The sequence below is a fragment of the Drosophila subobscura genome, chromosome E, assembly GCF_008121235.1.
Source record: "Drosophila subobscura isolate 14011-0131.10 chromosome E, UCBerk_Dsub_1.0, whole genome shotgun sequence".
NCBI classification, from domain to species: domain Eukaryota; kingdom Metazoa; phylum Arthropoda; class Insecta; order Diptera; family Drosophilidae; genus Drosophila; species Drosophila subobscura.
The window spans coordinates 14,292,650-14,315,163 of NC_048531.1; the positions used below are offsets into that span (position 1 = coordinate 14,292,650).

General features: G+C 47.2%; 3 protein-coding genes and 3 non-coding genes across 6 annotated transcripts; 4 read left to right on the forward strand and 2 right to left on the reverse strand.

The window, feature by feature from the left end:
* Positions 1–65: 65 nt before the first annotated feature.
* On the reverse strand, positions 66–15,035 carry LOC117891453 (patched domain-containing protein 3). The gene is made up of 9 exons (XM_034796934.1): positions 14,374–15,035; positions 7,527–7,657; positions 7,315–7,460; positions 4,435–4,649; positions 4,189–4,370; positions 3,792–4,135; positions 3,385–3,723; positions 2,762–3,075; positions 66–2,698 (listed from the first exon to the last, which is right to left on the reverse strand). Exons 2-9 carry the CDS (start codon positions 7,655–7,657, stop codon positions 791–793), a joined length of 3,579 nt encoding a protein of 1,192 aa, XP_034652825.1. The 5' UTR covers positions 14,374–15,035; the 3' UTR covers positions 66–790.
* On the forward strand, positions 6,683–6,754 carry Trnae-uuc. Its single transcript has one exon. It is a non-coding gene; the product is annotated as a tRNA-Glu (tRNA).
* Trnan-guu lies at positions 8,181–8,254 on the reverse strand. The gene has a single exon. It is a non-coding gene; the product is annotated as a tRNA-Asn (tRNA).
* Trnan-guu lies at positions 8,446–8,519 on the forward strand. Its single transcript has one exon. It is a non-coding gene; the product is annotated as a tRNA-Asn (tRNA).
* Positions 15,036–17,180: 2,145 nt separating the features above from the next.
* Positions 17,181–18,283, forward strand: LOC117890293 (eukaryotic translation initiation factor 3 subunit F-2). Its single transcript, XM_034795060.1, has 2 exons — positions 17,181–17,345; positions 17,416–18,283. The coding sequence occupies exons 1-2, from the start codon at positions 17,241–17,243 to the stop codon at positions 18,175–18,177; spliced, it is 867 nt and encodes a 288-aa protein (XP_034650951.1). The 5' UTR covers positions 17,181–17,240; the 3' UTR covers positions 18,178–18,283.
* Positions 18,284–19,436: 1,153 nt separating this feature from the next.
* LOC117891399 (zinc finger protein 184) lies at positions 19,437–21,175 on the forward strand. The gene is made up of 2 exons (XM_034796842.1): positions 19,437–19,900; positions 19,967–21,175. The coding sequence occupies exons 1-2, from the start codon at positions 19,492–19,494 to the stop codon at positions 20,830–20,832; spliced, it is 1,275 nt and encodes a 424-aa protein (XP_034652733.1). The 5' UTR covers positions 19,437–19,491; the 3' UTR covers positions 20,833–21,175.
* Positions 21,176–22,514: the final 1,339 nt, after the last annotated feature.

Here is a 22,514-nt window from a genome sequence, read left to right on the forward strand (position 1 = left end):
AAAAGCAATTACTTATCCGAAAACTGAACACTTGATTGTTATGTACTCTGGCAGAGTATTTTCTAGGAAAATATAAAATTTTTTATTTAATAGCAAAAAAATTGTAAACGCTTTTTTTCTTTACAAAAACTTGTCCCCAGATATTGCTTAATATTCGAATACAGACAGGCCTAGGTGTGTGTGTGTGCGTGTGTGTGTTTGGCCCACTAACAATTAATAGTTATTAAATATTCAGCGCTTGCATTTGCATTTGCATCATCTTTACATCTTTACAGTAATTATTATTATTTTATATTTATATATTTATCATCATTGGAACACTAAAGCTAGAAATTAATTTAAATAAACACTGATATGGGGGAGAAAGGAACCCTAAGTCTGACTCAAGTAACATTTAGACATGATGCTAAATATATCTACATATGTAATTACATATGCATGTAGTTATGGTATGTAGAATGTAGTATTTGTGTGTAGATGGTACCTTAAGTTGTGTGACTTGGGCGCTCTTTTGTTTGAAATGTTTCGCTTTCGCATAAATAAATGAGCTGACAAATTTTCGATGGGTGCACACTGCTTTGTGGCAGTGTGACCCTGTTGGTGTTTGCCTCAACTGACGGGGGAGGGGCAAGCTACAGATTGAAGACAAAATCGGCTGAGAGTTAGTTCCGTTTGAAGGTTCGCCCTAACTTAATTGGTATAACACGTTGACAAGACAATTTGCTCTGCTCCACGCTGCTCTCTTCCTTCCTGTCTCTCTTTTCAGTTGCCTCCATGGATCCTTCCTGCTCTAATGATAGTAATCCCCATACTGGTAGGTGGGTGGCTGTTTGGTGGCCTTGTGGCCGCTCTTGTGTGGCTGATAGAGATTGTGATGCGAGGATGAGCGATAGGCGAAGCTGGGCGGCGGGGCAGTCTCTGGTTGGCGCTGTGCGGGCGATTGGGTGCGTCGCGCACGACGCTCCTCGATGTTCGCCGGCCAGCGCTGATGGTGGCGCGTCGAGTCCTCCGAGGAGCGTCTGCGATGGTAACGCTTGGCAGAGGATGCATGCCCCAGTGGCGGCAGTGCGGCAGTCGGTGGTGAGTCCCGGCCTGGCTGCTGCCTATAGCTGCCCTCGTCGCCGCTTCCACCGCTCAGCACTGCTCGATCTTGGCTGGTGTACGGACGCCGCAGTCGCTCATCCACCGAGGAGTTGGGCGTGCCCTGCATGATGTCAATGATGTCCCCGTGGGAGTTGCGACGCGCTCGCTGCATGTCCAGGTCGTAGTTCTCGTACGGGCTGCGTCGCTGCCGACTGCGCTGCTGCTGCTGCTGCTCGTGGGCGTCCAGCCGCTGGCGCCACTCGGCCGCCGACACCTGCTGGCCATAGAGATCGGGCTGTGCCTGGAACTGCGCCTGCACATGGCCGGCAATAATGCTGGCATTGGGGCCGTAAATGTTCTGGTAGGAGGAGCGACGCCAACCCTCCTCGTAACGCCGGCGGGGATCCTGTGTCGCCGCCTCCTCCTCTGCGGCGGCATTGGCCAGCTGCTGGCGGCGCTGCGATCGACTGGAGCTGCTCTCCGACGAATCCTCGCCCGAGGTGCCCAGTCCCTGGTCCTTCTCGTCCACGCCATACGCCTTGTAGGGCGCGCCGAGGAAGCCCTTGGAGCCGTAGGGTCCATTGATGCCCATCGTGGGGTACTGCATGTAGTAGGACTGAGAGAAAGGCTTCTCCGGCTTGCGCTCGTCCAGGCTGTCATCGATCTCGTCCTCGCTGCCATCATCCCGGCCCGTCCAGGTCAGGCAGGAGCCGGGCCCAAAGAGGGAGAGCAGCACCGGGAGCAGGAACAGGCCGTGCATGGCGCCAAAAAACACGACCAGAAAGACCATCTTGAAGAAGACCAGGAAGATGTAGCTCTGTGCCAGCAGCAGGGCCACAATGCCGAGAATCGTGGAGCTGGAACCCTGAACGATGGGCAGCCCCAGCGAGTGGAGCGCCTCGCGGACACGCGCCTTGGGACTGCGCTTCTTCGAGGACATGTACGTGTAGCAAATGTGAGCGGTAAAGTCCACCGAAAAGCCAATGCACATGATCAGATTGATCATCGAAATGGAGTCCAGATTGACATCCCACAGGGCCATGTAGCCGGCGACGCCAAGCTCAATGGAAATCACCGAGAAGGCCACCCACAGCGAGCAGAGGATGTTCGGGATGAAGATGAACGAGATGATCATCATGATTATAGCTCCAATGATCATGGCCTGCAGCGAGACGGGACGCACGAGCTCGAACTGATCGAAGAACACGAAATACGGATGGAAGATCGAAGCATTCAGCGGAGAGTCGCGGCAGATTTTTCGCAGATCCCGCACCATTTCCTTCTCATGATTGGTGTCCGTAATGTTGACAGCCTGAATGAGGAAACGCGAGGCAATGATCTGCGTCTCATCGTCGTTGAAGCGCACATCCAGCGAGAAGGGATTGCCGGGGAAGAGCCAGTGCTCCTTGACCGCATCGATGAAGGATTGCTCATCATCGATGGTGGCATTCAGCAGCTCGTTGTTGCGCTCCAGGAAGGACAGGAACGAGCGCAGCCAGGACTCGGTGTAACGTTTGGACGTGACATACGAAGTGTGCTCCAAAGTGCTCGTCAGATTCTCCACCTGCTGCTGCACCAATGGGTCCGAGTAGTTCAATGGACCGGCAATGATTACCTGCGAAAGACAACGAGGAACAGTTTGGTTGAGAGTTCCCAGAGCTCCTTGGTCACCACTCACCTGCATGCGATAGGGAAACTCTCGATAGTAATCGTCCTCACGATCGAAAAACTCCACGGAGTACGAGTCCTCGCGGGACAACTTGCGCCGCTCGAGACCCTCCTTGATCTGCGTAATGCCGTAGCAGGCGCCCACAAGATAGCTGGCAAAGGCCAGTATAATGATTATTTTGCACCACTTGTTGTTGATCACCGCGGACATTTTGTCCTTGAAGAAGGCCATCAGCATGTGATCCTTGTTGTCAATGGGATTATCGGGATCGGCGCTGTCAATGCCGCCCGCCATGATCGCCTTGTAGAGGAAGTTGCGTTTCTCTATGGCAAAACAAAAGTAAAGCGAGACAGAGACAAGCAAAAAGAAGTGTTAGGAGCTGTGAGACAAGTTCCCATTGACCTCAATTTGTGTCAGGCAGTTGCTTGCCACAGACGCAGCCACAGCTACTGGCACTGCCACTGCGACTAGTCTAGTTTTTGTCACGATCAAGTTCATGTTGCAGCTGCAGCTCTTAGCTCTTAGCTCTTAGCTCTAAGCCGGTTGTGGTTCTGGCCACATTTCAATTGGACTTTGGATCATCATCGATGCAAAAAGCAAAACAAAAGCCACACTCCCCTCAGTTCACTCACCTTTAATCGCCACCGACATCGGCTGGACACGGCAACCGAATATGGAATGCAAATTCTTGCGCTCCCTGTACCCCGAGATGGCCATGCATGCCGCAAAGAATGTGATGTGCCACATGAACGTGAAGCATACGGCAAACACCGAATAGGTGCAGAATATCCTCACCGAACGGAAGGGACTGATGATGCCGATCAGAAACGAAATAAAGTCAGTGACCGAGGTGATTGTAATGGAAACAGCCGCCTCGGACATCATGTGTCCCATGCGCTCGGCCACCGGCATTTTGGCTTTGGTGCGTCGCCAGGCGGCCAACATCACAAATGTGTCATCAATGCCAATGCCTGCAAGGAGAAATTGGGCATAGATTGAGCTTAAAGAGAGCTTAGGGGAGGGACAGTTCTCCACTTACCAATCATCAGAAAGGGCGCTGCCAGATTGATGCCTATGAACTCAATGCCGCAGTACATGGCCAGGCCAAAGGCTGCCAGTGTGGCCATAATGGCCGACACATTGCCCATCAGTCCGAGGAAGGGCTTGGAGCGCACGGCATCGCCCATCATGCAGGTGATGATGCTGAAGAGGCCCATCAGCAGGAAGGTGGAGCTGAAGTACGGCACCACCGTCTTGGTGTTCTTCTCCAGCTCGTGGTCGAGGGTGCGCGAGGCAAAGTAGGACACGGAAATGTGCTTGAACAGACCCGACTCCTCGGCCTGACCCACCACACGCAGGAAGGTCTCCTCCCATTCGGCGCCCCTGCAAAGACAATCATAAATATCCCGGAAATATTTGTGTGTTGCTCCACTCACTTGGCATCCTGTCGCTTATTGTCGGCAGTCACAAAGTACACCAGCTGGATGGCTGGCACACTGATCACATAATTGTCCTCCGTTAGCTTTGTGCCGCCAAAGAAAACGGGAAAGAGATGCGCATCCCAGGTGACGGGATTGAACATGAATGGGAACGTTAGATTCAGTTGTCCCGCTTCGAGCTAAAGGGAAAAGGAAGGACAAATGTATAGTAGGAAATGGGAAAGTGTTTTGTCTGCTACTCACATCATCCATCAGTGCATCCAGATTGAGTATATCATTCTCGAAGCACTCGTTCTCCCAGCGTGCACAATTATCCTTGTAGGTGTAGGTGTCCCCATCGTAGGTGCTCGACGCATTCTGTATGAGATTGTCCAGCGTACGCAGCTCCTGGAACACCTCTCGCCTTATCATATTCTCATCGCCATCCTTTGTTATCACTATGACACGCCCAAAGCGACCTGTAAGCATAGTTATGGATTAGCCAGGGTCATTAGCGCACAATTAGATATCTTTTGTTGGCTTGGACTTGGGCTTAGACTTGGACTTGGACTTAGACTTGGGCTTGGACACTCCGAAGCCCCGAGGGCTGCTGCTCTCCCGCACGGCTGCTACGTGACAATAATTTCAATTTGAATTCCAATTCGAATCTCATTCAATTCTGTCTTTATTTTACTTGATTATTTCGTTTGTGTTTGCTCGTATAACGCGCCACCACTTGATATTGGTTGATTGTGCCAATCGTTATTTGTATTTAATGCGCCATAACAAATGCAGCCTCGGGAACATGCGTCAGTGATTGTGATTGTGATTGTTTGTATGTCTGTATGATCTGCACATGTCTACACTTAATCCTTATAGATATATCTAAGAAGTATCCGCCTAGCTACTGGCAAACGTGCCACAGTACACGTACCCCAAAGGTGTGAATTAGTTTTGGGAGCAACTTCATTGGGCTCTTTCCAGGAGAGCCCTTAGTGGATTAATACTACACTTTAATCAGCTCTTTATTGATCTACATGCTAGAGTATTCATCACTTCGTTTTCTATCCTACTTTATTTTCCCTTTTATGAATGAACTTGGGAACTGTGCAAAAATTTACAGCCATAAGCAAACCATTCACGTCCCACCGAAACGACTGAAAAATGATCAAAAAACACTCGAATAAACGAGAGTCTTCAGCATCTATCAAACAAATTGAGGAACTGAGCAGGAAAGTGTCTCGTTGACAAGAAAAAAGCGCACAACAATTTTCTCAACAATCCCAAACGGAAAACCAAGAGACCTCATCGAGCCGGATATCCCAACTGCCAGACAATACAATTAACAAAAATGAAAAAAAAGAAAATAATATACATGAAATGTTTATCGGACATATCAATTTTTATATAACATTTAGGCGGGATCCACAAAGCGAACAAAATGCAACAATTTTCGTCTGCTTTTTGTTGTTGCGCTCCATAAACGAATTGTCCAAAGATGGGGGAAAGTGGGCGCTCAGTGAGCATCGAGCAGCTACATTTTTGCTATTTGCAATCTTGCGGCACATTCGGTTAGCTGCGGCCAAAAGTGCAATCGTGGAGAGGCAAAAGCACAGAGCACAGAGCACATTGGTGGCTAACTGGTCGTAACCGACTAAATGCGCTCTAGATAATACCGTTGAGGCGCTGACTTGGAGGCGGCTTGTATCTGTCGATGATCTCTTGTGGTTTGTGGCCTCCACACACTCGGCAAGTTTCATCTCTGCCACTGCCAGTCGATTGTCAAAAGCAAAGTTCAATGATGACTTGGAAGCTGGCAACTTTCAAATGGATACAGCGCGTAGCAACTCGAATTTGCTTTACAGTTTACCAATCTCCACGTAGCCAAAGAGATGTCAGCTTTGCATATAAGATGCAGAAGTCTTGGGGAGACTGAGAACTCTTGGGGAGTTGGAGAAGCTCTTGGAGATGCTCATTGCACATCGAGTGCAGTCCAACAGAATTGAGGTTAATTATTTCGCAAGAATAATTGCAAAATGCTCTTTCGAAGCGAAATTGTTTGCAGCCATAAAACCAGATCAGAAAGCACATTCGCTGTACTCTATGATGATGCATTTCGTATGAGGTTTTTTTTTCACATTAAAGCGAAGCTCAGTTTTGCTTAGAGCACACGTTTCTAGCATTTTCCACCCCCCCACCAGCCATCCCATTTTGCCTGCTGCTCGTCGTTGTGTGTTTGCCAGTGAAATATTAATGCCAAATTATGCAAATGGCGAACAGAGTCGGAAAGAGAAACAACTGTACTTTGGATAAACATTGAGTTGGAGCAAACATTTGAGGTGCGCTTAACTAACGCAACAACGCGACCAAGTGCGAGTGCACCCATCAATCCCTCCCACTCGCACTCGCACTCGCACTCGCACACTCAACTTGCAGTAAAACCGAATGCAGGCAGACTATTTTTAGCTTATATAACAGTCGGGACAAGATTGGGCCTGTCACAGTCACCTCCTCCCATATGGTCTAGTGGCTAGGATATCTGGCTTTCACCCAGAAGGCCCGGGTTCGATTCCCGGTATGGGAAACACAATTTTTTTTATTTTCTAATTAAATTTGAAATTTCATTATTAAAATTGTTTTTCCCCCATCTTTCTTGCTTGTCAGCCTTTGTGGCACAATGTCATTTGGCAATTAGGCGCCATTTGCCTGAAATGTGTTGCCTGTTGTTGTTGCTATTATTATTATTAATGTTTGTCTGCTGATTGCCATTGTTGTTGGCGGCTTTGCCTAATAAACCATTTAGCGCAGTTAATAGTCTGTAAAAGACTAGTTCAAGACCCCAATAAAAAGCAAAGGTATTGTGTCTCTATTCCCGACTAGTGCTGAAACTATTTATTGCAAAATTCGGGGAGGGGAGGAGAGATGTACTGCCTGTACTGACTGACGACATCCGTCAAGGTGCAAAAAGTGTGGCAACATTTAATTGGAAGACGCAGGCAGCGTCAGCGACAGACTCGACTCTAAATGGGCGCTGTCGGGAGAGCCCATTTCACTTGCCCAATTTTTGCCATAATTGTCATCAAACCCACACACACGATTCATAGTTATAGTTTGTACATTGTATGTATTTTGGATGTCACTTACCGGGCCTTGTAATGCGTCCGACATTGAAGCGATGCGTATAATTCACTTTGAAATATTGCTCAACAACAGCACGTTCAGTCTTGCCCTCCCCCGCAATTGGCGAGAATAGATATTCGGGATCGATTTGATACTTCAATTGTTGATAGCTACAGAAAATACGATTAGCAAAGATATCATATATGTATGTAGAACTTAGAATGGTATAAACTTACCCCGTCATACAGAGCAGTGTGAGCAGGACTGGTATAATGATGAAATAGCCGGGATGTTTGGCTATCTTGATGCCCAGATGGTAGAACGATTTGTTGAGTGTCTTGTCGACACACGATATGCCGCAAGCCATCTGTAAAGAGCGCACAAAAGCCAAAGATAATGTTAGCTTGAACTCTGAACAATGTTCTACAATGGGGATCCATTAGCTAATATCACATTAGAGCTCTGCTCCGGCACTGTATCGCGTGCATGGCGTCGAGCTCTAATGCGATTTGTCCGGCGAAGGTGAAAAGACAACAGATTGGAGCTATTATGAGTGCTGCTCGTATATATGTATGTATGTATATCGAGATACATCTGTAGTCGTATGTGTTGTTGCCGTGTCTATTTGGCTTTGTTCATCGACACCTTCAACTTAAACTTTAGACACGCATTGTTTTTGGACTGCCTCACTTGAATCTCGAAAAAATGCCCTTGTTCACAAAAAAAATAAATATTAAAAAATAACTAAGTACAAGTGTGAGCAACAATAACGAGGAAACACCTAATAACGTTCATTGACATGATTATAGAAGTCAAGTACGCAGCGATATCATTTCGTTACACAAAAAATCAATAAAAGTTATGAAAATATTGGCCAAAAAGTTATGGTGCGCCCCCGGGTGGACTCGAACCACCAACCTTTCGGTTAACAGCCGAACGCGCTAACCAATTGCGCCACGGAGGCCATGCAGACAGCGAAAAATCAGCACAAATTACGCCTGCTCCAACATACTACACTAACACAACAGATTAAGAATAAACGCACCCCAAAATAAGTTTTAATGCTAAACAGTTTGTAATTTATAGGTGAGAACGGCAGCAGAGCGAGCGACCGCTCAACGTACAACTACGTCAATCGCCGGCAGAGCAACAACTGCCTCCGTGGCGCAATTGGTTAGCGCGTTCGGCTGTTAACCGAAAGGTTGGTGGTTCGAGTCCACCCGGGGGCGCATCTAACTTTTTTGCATCTTCTTTTGTCTTTCTTGCAAAATACAATTTTCTAGAGGCTTTGCTTTTGCATAGATTTATTGAGCAACAAATAGTTGCTCGTCTGTCGGGAGTAGCTAAGAAAATTGTCGTATATCAGTTTCTCATAACTATTTTGCAATTTTTTGCTTCTTTTCCGTATATTTCTTTTGTTGTTACTGCCTCTGTTTTCTACTAATTGCCTTGTCAAACAGTTCCTTGTTCAAGGCCCTAAGCTTCACATATATTTATGAATATTTCTGCGTATATTCCGTACATTCAAGCTGCGCACTTCGTTGTGGCCATTTGTCATGCCGAACACAGATTGTCACCCACCAATTTGGGCGCATAGGCATTATAAATGAATGTTCTGTTGGCTCGTACCGAACATGAATAGAACATTAGCTTTGGCATTAGCTCAGGCACAACACTGGGACATAAGGAAACCTCCGATAACAAAATGGCGCCTGAAGCTGCAGGCGCAGAGGTGAAGCTGTCATCTCGTGTCAAATTGCTGCCAAAATATTTCGTGTTCGAGCATTATTCGGTCTGGTGGATTGCATGCAGGCGATCGACCAGCCGAAAAATTCAATTTGCGAGCAACGTTAAGTGGAGCCCAGTTTTACTTTCCATTTTTACTGCTGCTTCGTTTCGGGTTCAACGACAACTGACGCTGCACTTTTACTAAATTGTAACAATTACATATGCAATGCACACATATTTATGTGTGTGTGTGAGTGTATGTTTGTGTGGGCATGCAAACGCTGAGATTACAACATGGCTAAGTCGAGCACTTCGAATTGAGCTTAAGCCGAGAGCTCTGGCCTGCCCCATGGATCGCCAAATGGAGTCGAAACCGTTGCCTCAAGGTTACAGCTTCAACTTCAACTCCAACTCTGACTCCAGCCTCCAGCCTCAAAGACGGGTGTGGGGTTGTGTGCTGGTCACTCTGGTGACATAACGGTTCATTGTGTCAATGTGAGTTAATCAACAGCAAAGAAAGGCCAACAAAAGTTAACTGGCAGACTGCTGCTCATTGGCTGACGCTGTTGATAAATACCAAATTATGCACCTCTTTTGGGCTATAAAATCATAATTCGCTGCCTTAGCTATAATTTTCTCATTCATTTAATCCGCTTGCCATTACCACCTCACTCTCCTAATCACATCTCTTATTATCAATTAATGTCTCACCCATGGGGGGGTGCCGCAGCCGCAGCCGCAGCCCTTTTGCAGTTATGCAAAGCACAAACAAATTAAAGCTAAAAATAAATATTGTACAATATTGTTAGAGGCGCGCATAACGAGCGGCTTTGGCTTTGCCTTCCGTGCCCCGATTCGGTTCAAAATTCATGTCGCAAGTTCGCCTCCAAGTCCACTCATCAACTCAGCTTCAGTTTTCATCATCGTCTGTTCCATATTTTTAGGCAAAAACCTTTTGACGTCAGTTGTGTGTTCCCCAAAATGCATTATCATTTCTTTACAATCCCTCCAGTAGTTGCTATGACTAAAACGATTTGCTGCTGTGTGGGGCAACTTTTGAAATCCGCATCGAAACTGAAATCACAATTTGTTGTTGTCCCATCGACACCTGACTCACAGCTCAAGTGAGCGCCAAGCGCCTTGAGGAGCCTCGAAATGCGTGCCAAGAAAACTGAGTTCCCTCCCAAAAAAAAACCCGTCAGCCAGATACCATCCGAAAATACATGTATTTGTGGGGCTTAGATTTTTGCATAATTTGTAGGTCACAACGGTTTGATTCATGGCGGATTCTTCTGCCTTTTGCTAACCCCATTTCTTGGCTGTAAATCTTCCAATAATGTTTAAAGTAAATGCGAATGTTTAGTGGGCATTGGAATGCGTTTCAAAAGCTTTTACGTTTTTGGGGTTGAGAAAGTTTTTGGCTTGACCAAAAACAAAATGAGTTTGTCGCTTCAGTCTTTTGTTTTCTTGTTGTTTTTACTTTCGGTGTCGAGCAATTTAACGTTTTATTGTTCGTGCGGCTTTATTGTTAATGTGTTTTCCTGTTGCTGCTTCTTTTTCTAAAATTGATTTCTTTTTGACAGAATTTTGACATACATAAATTCAATTTTGAGTGGTATGCTTTGGGGTCAAGTGAAGGCAGAACTCTGCATTCTTTCCTGGATTTTCTGCCCAACTGCTGCTCTCTTTTTCCCCCCTCTCACTTGTGGCTGCTGCTTTCGGTTACCAGTTCTTGGGGTTATTTTTTATGTGCAAACTTGCTGGTACATTTTCATCATCAGCTTAATCGCTTTTCGCTTGCATAACTGCCGGTCTTGTCCAGCCAGCACCGGCACCAGCTTTAGATGTTTGCCAGCCTTAAACAATTTATATAATGTATATTTACCAGCAAAAGAAGACGAAGTGGAGAAAAACCGAGGCAGCAGTGCAAAAAATACAACAAAAATTGATTGCGAGGCGAGCAAAACGAATCGAATGCAAACATTTTTGGTCAGTTTTTCTGTTTTCCTCTTCTCTCTGGGGCCAGCAAGTCAACAACTTTCACTTTTGGTGCGTGGCAGCCTGGCGGGCGGGCGGGCAGGCAGGCAGGCAGCTTGCGGTTTATTGTTGCCGATATATTTGCCAACAACAAATTACGAAAATTAATATTAATTAATATTTAAATATATTTCTGGAATGTGTGCTTTTCGAAATATCGGTGGCTGTTTATCTTTTTGGCAAAACTTAACCGAAATTTGGGTCAAGTCATTGAAGTAGAACACAAGAAACAAATCGACGAGCGTCGATCGACAATTGACGTTTGAGGCTGACCTTAGCACGTGGGCGTGACATATGGCCAGAGATTGAACATTGTTTGTGTTTCTTTTTTCTTAATAATTATTATTGTCAAGCGGACTTAAGCTGAATCAGATGTGTGTGTGTGTGTGTGTGTGTGTGTGTCTTTTTGGCAACAGTAAAAAGGTCTGCCTACAATTCAAATTGGTTGCCACACAAATGTTTGCAATGAATTTTAATTAGTTTGCTTCGAGGCTAACAAATTAACATTGATGGAGGGCCTTAGCTGTGTTTTTTTTTTCTATTTATTATTGGACGTTATAGTGGGCAGGGTGCTAGGGCAGGTTCTGCCTCGAGGCAGAGGCCGAGACACAAAATCACTTTCTACTTTGGCTGCTCCTCTTGATGGATTGAGTGGAATGACTGAGAGAGGGAGCTGACTGTAAGGGGAACGGGAACGACTGTAAGGGGAACGACTGTAAGGGGAACGACTGTAAGGGGAACGACTGAGAGAGGGAACGGCGGCTCATGCATGCGTTCAGCCTGGAACTGGGTCACAGTCGCACACACACACACAGACACACAAAGCGCCCTCCTCTCTCACACAGTTACTCCTCGTGTAGCGCTCTTTATTTTGATTTGTCTGCCTCTTGCATTAATTAACCATTTGGCTGAAGAAAACCCTTTGATTTGAGATTTATTGGGTCTTTGGTTCACTCACAGATCTGTGGGTCAGTGGAGCAGGCAGCCTAATCTGATTTCGCTCCATTAAATGCAGCTTAAAAAGACATTCACTGGGTGCTTGAGATTGGTAGTTCCGGGGGATCGTTTATAGAGATACGAAAGGGGTAGGGTAGGCAGGGCATTCCTTCTCACTAATCTTTCACACTCAGCTGGCTTAGCCATTTATCATAACACATTTGTCAGAAGCATTAAAAACCATTTGAAGAGTCAATGAGCTTGGACAGCTCTTAGCCTAAAGGGCAGGAATAGGTATAAATCTCTCCCCATAAGTGTCGCTTTCCACAGCAGCTTTTAATGAACATAAAATATATTATTATAATAGAACCAATCTTAGGTCTTCTGCTATCTTAATTCATCGCTCCATTAGAGTTAATTGAGCGAAACACAACTTGCACTTTCCACAACGCTTTTGATTGCTTTGGATTCACTTTCCTTGGGAAATTAGTTAATTATGACAAAGTTTTTCCTGTCGGGTTAATAAATCAACCAATTGACACACAGATGACAGCAGAGAAGAAAAAACTAAACTAAACTATAGGAAAAAAAACGTATGGCAAAAGAAATGGTAGAGAAAGACACAAAGAAAGGAAAAAGAAAGTGCAATGCTGATCACATATCATTATAAATGGTATGGCATGGGGCATGGTGTAGCATGAGGTTTATGTGTGAGTGGAGATCTTCTGGGGCAGCCTTAACAGAGGGAGAGGAGAGCAGCGTTAGACACTTTTCCTTTCAGCTTGCACGCGACAGTCGGCAGTCCACGAACAATGCCTCGGGTTCGGGTCTCGGTTTCGGCTTCCACTTTAAAGCAACATTTCGAGCATTTGCTGTGAATGATTTGTGCAAACATCAATTATCGTGTTTTTAGCTTAATTATTAGCAAAATTATTAGCTGCTAGTGGAGTCGCTAATTGTTGGTTGTGACTGATTAATTGAGCCATAAAATTGAACCGAAAGTAATCGATCGCAGCGGCAGATCTTTGGCCAAATTTTACCCAAAAAGAAAACCAGTTCAAGGTGCATGCCAGGCTACCTGCTGTGGAAAACCCAAACAAAAGGAAGATCCATGCAGCTACCTGTTGTTGCTGCCCTTTTGCCACAGCTGTACCGAATTTTGTTACATGGATCTCTGGCCTTGAACATAGTTGTATTTAACATATGAAAATTGATCACCCCATAGAGTGGTTCGACATTCGACATTCGACCGGTTTTGGATTTCGGATTTCGGCAAAATTTCACTTGAACTTTCATTAACTGGGCTGCAACCAAAGACTCCGCCACTGCCGCGATTATGTTAGCGGAGACCCAAAGTCAGGTCCAATCTGGTAAACCGGATCATTCCACCCCGGGTGTTTGTTGGTGTTTCTTTATGTAATCGGTTTTAGTTGGAGTTTGTGTCCAAAAACTGAAGCACATATGTACATACATATGACTGCATGCATATCCATTTCAGTCTTGCCTATTGACCAATCTTTGTATATTTTCCTTGAACAATTTCCACTGAATTTTATTCGGGTATCGTATCTATTTTGGTTCCAGTTTCCACATCACAGCTGTTGGTTTTGTGTCTCCTCTGGTGTAATTGTAACCGTAGCCGTAGACCCCCCTCAGCTGCAATTTGTCTCTCTCCGCGTGTGTGTTGCCTTAATTTACCTGTCAAAAAGTGTTCAGTTTCTTTGGAAACAGCTCGTCGGGGGTTTTTTTTTGCCAATGAAAGAGTTGTGTCAAAGTTGGACTTGGACCGGCCCAAAGTGGCAGATTATTTGTTGCAGTTGCAAATTGCAATGCCAGGCAGCGACAACTCGAAACAAAAACACATTCGTTAAGTTCTTTTTTATTGCCAGTGCACAGAAATCCCATTAAATCGCACCAGTTTAAATTCTAAACTTAAATTAGCCTCGAAATTATTATTTATATTGAGTTGAATTTTTTGTATTTATTTTTTTGGAACAATTGTTTCCGCTTGTCACTTGAAGGAATTGTTTTGGTTTCGGTTTCTGTTTCGGCAAAGTTTTGTCTAATGCGAGGAATTACTGACATCACTTGAAGGCTATTAGAGGGCTTCGTAGTTTGTGCACCGCAAAAAAGCGGAGATGAATTATTAGAATTATTTTATTATGTTTCAAGGAACTTCTTCATCCAACTTTGCTCAGTGTTCTGCGTTTCCTACAACGCATTTTCGCAGCATTTCTCCACACAGCAATACGCAATTGACACAAATTTCCAACCCCCTGGCAGCGTCGGTTCACCCCTGTCTCGCATAGGATTTACCCCGCACTCATCTTAAAGGAAGCTTCGAGATTGCCAAACTGCGAAACTATCTTCACTTGCACTTACCTTTTCGCTTGTGATTTTTCTCGCTATAATCGTTTCGTTTCGTATCCAAGATTTGCTTTTTGAACCGAGTGTATTCAATATATTTTTATTTGATATTTTCCTTGCTTTTTGCAGCAGTTGTCAGCCCTTTATCTTAGTAATATTGAAGCAATTGCACACTTTTCACACACTTTGCACTGATGTGGCCCATCGTACGTTTCACTTTGTCGGCTGAGGGGGGAACACAGATTTTCTTTGTGGGGGAGCAGGGTAAAGGGGCACACGGCACGGAGCGAGCACGGAACGGCGACCGCTGGCTATGAGACCGTCTCACGGACTGACTGCGGTGCTCTGTCTCTGTCTGATCAGCGGCCTTACGTTTTTCGGTGGGGTACGTGGGGCGCTTACGTTTGGGGCTGCACAATTTCAATTTCAGTGACCGTTGGGCTGGCGCGTTGTTTGCGTCTTTTGTCCCCTAGTTGATTGCCTTTGATTGGGAGGGGAGAAGCTGCTAGCAGCCACTCTCTGTGTCGTGTCTATTGTTGCCACTGATTCGACGCTGCTCTCAATAGTGGGCGCCTCGGACTGCCCGCCAGTCTGCCTTCCACCGGGAATGACAGCAAAAGAAATTCAAGAAAGAAAGTTGCGCGCACACAACCGCCACGCACCACGTATCGGAATGGAATGAAGAGTCGCCAGTCGGCCTTTACGTGCACAGTTACAGTACGTTCGCTCTGCAGCTCTCTCTCTCTCTCGCTCTAGCCACCTCCACGTGATATTCACTCAGCGCGCTCACTGCGCTCTTTGCTCGTTCTCTCTCTCTCTCTCTCTCTCTCACCTGTTGCTCTGCACTGCACCGGTTTGCAGCGGTCTGAGCCGTGTCTTGGCTTTTTTTGGGAAAAATCTTTCTCGCCTTTCCTGCGCATACCTGTTCCCATGTACAGGTGTGCCAGCCAGCCTCAGCTGTTGCTGGCCACAGTCTGAAGGTCGCATTTTCGCTCATTAATCGCCACTTTCTTCTGCGCCTGCGCGGCGCAAGGTTTTTATGGGAATTACCAACGCCGCATCGGCGGGAGTTCATTTGAATTTCGGCGAGGGGTTTTTATGACCAACAGAGAGTGTGGATTTCGCTGGAAGCAACTGCACAAGTGTTTGAGTTTACTTTATGGATTGGTTTGGAATGTTTGCTTAGGCTTTACCATCCATATATTCGAAGTACTCCAAGATGGGCAGAGAGGGGAGTTACTTATGTATAAAGGGATAAAGCCTCTCTATGTTTACTCTGAAGCTCCCTTAAATGCTTAAGAATGGCTGCATAATTTTAGTTTTAATCCAGCGAATACAAAACAGCACTTAAAAATCCCTCCAATCGACCTGCGCGCTCTGCGCATATGAGGACTCATTATAGTAGAAATTCTTCCCACGCTTTTACCCAAAGAAACACAGGCTTCCGCATCAAGAGACAGCGAGACACTCGAGAAGAAATGTCAGTGTCGTGCGTCATTTTGCAAAAGAAATTCGAGGAAAAACTATGCGCCATAAATATAATTGGCCAAATAAAGGCGAACAAATCAGTTTCCCTCCCAAAGAATTTCCAAGTTCTGAGAGAGAGAGAGGGAGAGAGAGGGAGAGCAAGCGAGAGTGAGAATCAAAAAAGAGATCCGCAGATATATGGCGGCTGAGAAATTTAAGCGGAAATTTTAATCAAAATCATTTACAATTTATTTCAAACAGAGAAAAGCGCACACCAACAACAACACAGCTCTGGCGTTGAATGTGCCATAAAAATATGTACATACATATGTACATATACATATGTATGTACATACATATATATATGTACATAAATACATACATATTTACATGCTATAAGAACAAACTATTGGAAGTATCACGGTCCGATTCTCTATATAGTAGATATTACGAGCTCGTGAAAGAGAGAGAGAGAGAGAGAGAGAGAGAGAGTAATGTCAGCCGAGCACGTTCAACTCGGCTGAGGATCATCGGGTAATCGGGTAATTGAGTAGGTGTGGCAGGGAGGCAGCATGCAACATGGCAACGCCAGGGGCAGGCAAATGTTGAATTCAATTCTGGGCAATCAAGCCGTGTGCTATCCATACGTATATCTGTACATACAGCTACATTATCTGTGTACATATCTCTGAGCTTCCAGCATTAACACTGTCCAAGGCGGCGTCGGCATTAATAAGATTTTGTGCTGTCTTTTGATTGGGTTTTGAATGCGCGCCAAGACAGCGTTCATACACTGATAAAAATTGAAGAATTCAAAGCAAATGCTGGGAAAAAGCACATGGCACATGGCACAGATCACCAGCAGCCCAATAGAAATTGGCTGGGCAGGGGAGAAGGCAGGAGTTCCACCAATTCCCGATTAATGCCACAGAAAGCGTAATTAAAGTGTTACTTGATCATTCCCGGCTCCTTCCAGCTGTATTGGTTCCTCCATTTTCCCTTTTCAAAACCCAACAGCTTTCTCGCAGTGTCTTTGCGTCTGCTAATTCAATTTATTTGAATGCTCATTTGTTGGCTCGTCTTAGAAAAGCGACCAGCGACCATTAATTGTGCATATTTTGTTACGATTACGAACTTCCCAGCCTTATGATTGCGGTTCAAGTTCAAATTGCTATTAATAGCGGAAAAGTTTCCACTTCCCATTTGAAATGCCAACGGACACACTTCTTTTTTTGCATTATCGTTCCCTTTCCTGCAGTTCCCAGCGAACAGTGTTGCAAAAGCTTGGCCAAAAACTGCTTTTAAGCGCAGCCAACTTCACTCACAAACTTCTTTTTTGGACAGGAGGCGCCAGCGTGGCAGTTTCTAAAAACTTAATTTGCTATCTCACAAATATAAAGTCATCCGCCGCCGTAATGTCGCTTTCGAGCTACAGTCTGCAGTCCAAGGTGCTGCTGCATCCACTCGTGATGTTCCAGATCGTCGATGCCTACGAGCGTCGCCCCATGGACGACACACAGGTACAGGTACAGGCACAGGCACAGGAACCGGTACAGGTAACTTATTCGCTTCACCTTTCGTTTCGCTCAGGTGATGGGAACTTTGCTGGGCACCGTCGCTGGCAATACGGGCCGCATAGACATCACCTCGTGCTACAGCGTGGTGCATCGCCTGCACGCCGACGACAGCAGCCACATCGATCTGGATCTGAGGTACGACAGCGACATGTGTCAGCTAATGCAGTTCTCCTATCCGCAGGAGAAGGTGCTGGGCTGGTTCAGCACCGGCAGCCACGTCTCCGAGGCCGCCGTGGAGCTGCACGAATACTACGCCCGGCGGTGCCAAAACGGACAGCCGCTGCATCTGCTGATGGACACATCGCTGCGCGGCAAGCTCATGAATCCGCGCCTCTTCTGTGCCGTGCAGACGGGCGTGCCCGGGGGCACCAAGGGCCTGCTGTTCACGCGGCTGCCCATGGAGATTTACTTTGGCTCCGCGGAGACTGTGGCCCTGCGTCACATGAAAAAGCAGTGCCTCAGCCAGGCCAAGGACGCGGGCCCCACCGTGCCCCAATTCAAGCAGGTTGTGGAGTCAACCAAGGAGCTGCAGCTGCGTCTCAATCTGATGCTAAGCTACATCAACGATGTCCTCAATTACAAGCGACTCCCCGACAACTCCGTGGGCCGTGCCCTGCATGATGCCTTGGCCGCCGTGCCGCCGGTGGAGTCGGAGCGCTTTCGTCACATGTTCAATAACAATGTGCGGGATCTACTGATGTCCATGACGCTCTCCTCGCTGGTCAAGAACCAGCTGGAGCTCAGCGAGCAGATGTCCAACATGTCGGATGCTTAAGCTCAAACACTGAAGATTTTCCAACACACAATTAATCAATAAAGCGACGCCTTTTCGTGTGGGGGGGCTATCCCGACACGTAGGCCGCGCTCTGTGCAGCAGTCAATGATAAGCCTTATCAGTTGTTTGCTTGGGCATAATGCAGCCTATCTATTTGTGTGTCTTATCAGCGGCTAAAGCTTACTTTCTAGCCAGCGTGAAGCTAAGAATGGAAAGATCTTGGGGTGGAAAGTTTCGTTTGTACCCTTTGCATTTTATTGGTGAGCAAATTTCGATCACTTTTAGAGGTATTTGTATGCAAGAACTTGCCCAAGTTTCCGTCGATTTTATCTGCAATGCAAAAGCCTAGCCATGTGCAGGATTTTTGCTTCCTTTCAATGAACTCTTCAATGCCAAATCCTCTGCAGCTTTCGCTGATCACTTTTGTTCTTTCCTCAAACTGTAACCTCCTTTTCCATAGAAAAAAAGCACTCAGAATATATGTACATCAAACTGATAGTAGAAAAAACACTCTCTGTGTAGAATCCCCCAGCATTAGGTACATGTGAACCTTTGATACCCCCGCACAGACAATGAGATCATCCGAAATGGAAAGCTTCCACTTGCTCGCAAAGGAAACCCTTTTATTTATGGGAAGTTTCGCACCATTTTCACATCAAACGAAGGCCAGAGCAATGCAGATTGAAGTTCCTGGAGTGGCCAAACATTTCTCTGGCTCCTTGGGCACTTTTTTTTTGTTTTTGCCCGATGAAAGTCCGGCGTGAATACAACAACTGAAAAGATGGGGAAGCCGCTTGAGCCGCAGATCTCGGCAGGGCTGAGCGATAAGAGCAATCAGTCTATTTGGTGATTGGATGGAGGGGGAGAGGGAGAAGGGAGCTGGACGGGAGCTGCGGACCACCCAAATATAACGATGAGATAATGATGGATCGATGCTGGCAATTCCTTATCGCGGTTCAGGGCCAGGCACATGCACGGTCCATGGGTATTCAATTAGTAAGCCACAAAACTGCAAATTAGCGAATTTCCATAGTGCCGCAGCCTACTGCTCCAGCTCCTCCTACTCCTCCTCCCCGCTGCTTGTCCATATCTCCGCGCTGTCCCCGCCCCTCCGGCATGTGCCCCATCCACAGCCATGGCGACGCCGCCGCAGCGCCTTATCGCTTAAGCCAAGGGCTATCGGTGCGCCTGCCCTGATAGGGATCACCGGGAACGGACCTGGGCCTGGGCCTGGGCTTGGGCTTGGGCCTGATCCGCACTTCAGCACTCAGACGTCCCGCAACCGGCGAGCCGAGCAGACGCGCTCCAAGTATTATGTTCTCGCTGCTGAAGCAACCGCTGATCTGCCGCTGCTGCCTGCTGGAGCAGCCGCCGCTCTACCGCCACATCCACGACGGGCAGCTCCACGCAGAGCTGCAGGCGCTGGCGCCCACTCTGCGGCTGGATGCCGGCGACGGCCTCACCGATGTCATCTGCGACCTGTGCCTGCGTCGGCTGCACGATGCCCGCAACTTTCAACGCGAATGCGAGCACTCGGAGCTGGTGCTGCGCACGCGCCACGAGCAGTGGCAGCACACGGTGGCCGCCGGCGATGCGCTCGCCCTGGACGATGTGCTCGAGTGTCTGGAGCGTGAGGTGGGCAGCCTCGAGGAGACAATGCTGCCGGTGCAGCAGGGCAAACCGGTGGCACATGTGGCGCCCATGCTGGAAACTGTGGATTTTGGTGAGTTCTTGGGAGAGTTTTGGCGGTGACGGATGGACTGATTGGTGTGTTCGCTCTCTGCTGTAGATACCCTGGACTTCCACGAGAGCCTGGAGAGTGCTTACGAGGCGCCTTTGCTCTGGGTGGCCGATGCTGGACCGCTGAACACGCCGCTGCATCAGCCCGACACGGACAGCGGCGTTGCGCTGCTGCAACTGGAAATTCCCTCAGCAAACGAGCAGCTCGAGCTGCTGTCCATGACGCCACCGCTCAGCGAACCAGAGGCGGAGAAGCCCCTGATCAAGCCCAAACCCAAGGCCATGCCCCGGCGTAAGCGACCGAAATCCGCCCCAACTGCCGTGCGCTCCCCTGGCTCGCCGCGGTCCCTGCATCCCTGCACCGAGTGCGAGAAGAAATTCACGCGAAATTTCCAGCTGAAACTGCACATGATTGCGGTGCACGGCATGGGGGAGCTGCTGTACCAGTGCGACGAGTGCCACAAGAGCTTCGCGAGTCGCCACAGCCTGCGGTATCACGTGAAGTCGGTGCACTCCACGGAGCGGCCCTTCAGCTGCGACCACTGCGACAAGTCCTTTGTGCTGCGCACCCAACTGAGCTCCCACGTGCGCACCCACACGGGGGAGTCGAAGCCGCGGATCTTCGCGTGCTCCAAGTGCACCAAGACGTGGCCCACCAAGTCGGATCTGCGGACACACATGCGCTCCCATGATCCGCACATGGAGCGACCCTTCAAGTGCGATCGCTGCGACAAATCGTTCTTCACGCGCGGCCATCTCAGCTCCCACATCCTGGTGCACACGGGCGAGAAGCCCTATGGCTGCGACTACTGCGACAAGTGCTACCAGAGTGTCGGCAATCTCAACAATCATATGGTGCGCCAGCATGCGGACATCATCGAGGCGCAGCTGGAGATGGAGGCCATTGAGAGTTGAGAGTGGCGCGGTCGGGGCAGTTTTTTGGGGGTTCCGGGTCCAGGGCCTGGCCTGGCCTGGATCAAGTATTACGCGCGGTTTAGACATTGCACAATCTCTGAGATTTGGCAAACATTGTTGCCCCCATCCCATCGCTTATCGCCGCCGCCGCCGCCGCTCGTTTCAATGTCGCAAGAGCCGCAAACATTTTTTTGTTTTTTATTTTTTGTTCGGTTTCGCGTGTGTGGATTTTTGCTGCATGATTGCCAAACGACACACTGGGTTCGAGACTGAGACAGGGGCTTGCTTGGGGTACGAGGTGAAAGCGCCAGAAAATCATAAAAAAAAATCAAATCAAAAACCCAAAAAACAAAATAAACTGAAATAGAAATCGGTGCAAAAAAAAAAACGTTGGAGGAGAATCCAAACCAAAACAAAAAGCTAATAATAAGTAGAGCGCTTAGAAATGATAGCATAAAGATTAATAATAGTGTGTAAGGTGTAGAATAAATTGATAAAGTCGAGATAAATAATAGAGCAATAAATACGGCAAATAAAGTTGATCAAAGAACGAAGCAATAAACAAACAAAAAGGGATAGAAATCACACGGCAAAGGCGAGAGCAAAGAGAGTCAAAAAACCCTCCCGAAACCCGCTCCACTATCTCGTTTCTTTCTCTACATTTTTCTCAAATATTTAACAAAGGATTCAACATTCCAGACTAATGTCCCAGGGTCTTATGAAACCCATCCATCCATCTAGGGCTCTTATCAACATCTCTCCCTCTGTCTGTTCATGTGTCTGAGTCGACAACCAATAAATACAACAATCAAATATGTACACAAATCGTTAAAAACTTAGCCGGCGGCGAGGGCGATAGAGATAGAGCGAACGGAGGCCGGCCAAAGGGTCGAATCGATTCAGTGCTAGATTGTATTAGAAAAGAAAGGAAAGAATAAAAAAAAGCGCAAGTAAAAATGTTTCAACGAGCACTTCCAGCACGTTCCACAAAAGGCAGATTTGCTGTGCAAATTAGCAACAGAAAAGGGTTGGAAATCTTGTATGGGATTCACATTTCTGCGTTTTAGAGTCACCAATGGAGGGGCTACTGCTTTGATCACTGATCCGAGTACTGATCTCTGGTATCGCCTCATTACAAACGCCTCACTGTCTGACACACACTGCAGTTCCACCATACAGAGCCTCCAAACAGCCCCCAGATCCACAGCAGACCCACCAGGCAGATCCAATTCCCCTTCGCAGTGCGGCGAAGACTTGCCCCCCAGCTTCAATGTGGCTTCAATTACGAAACGCTCACAATTATGCACTTGAGTGTTGCTGGACCACGCAAAAAACAAAAAAGGGTACTTAAAGTGTTAATCTAATTAAGTTTGATAAAAGCAAAAAAAAGACAAAGCTCACACTCGTGGAAGTGACCGCATGGAATGGAATGGGAGGATGGCCTAGGTCGGAGATTTATGGAATGTAAAATTACTCACAGTCCAGCGGGATGCGCAGCGTTGATGATAACCTTCGTCTCTCCAGCCTTTGTGGGTTGGTTGGCATTTCCTTAATGCGTTTACTCACACCTCGTGGAGTGTGTGTGTGTGTGGGTGTGGGTGTGTGTGTGCTTAGCCCCCTGTCGAAAACGTGCGCCAGTCCGAGACAGTGACCCAATCAAGGCTTTTTGTCTTTTTCTTTGT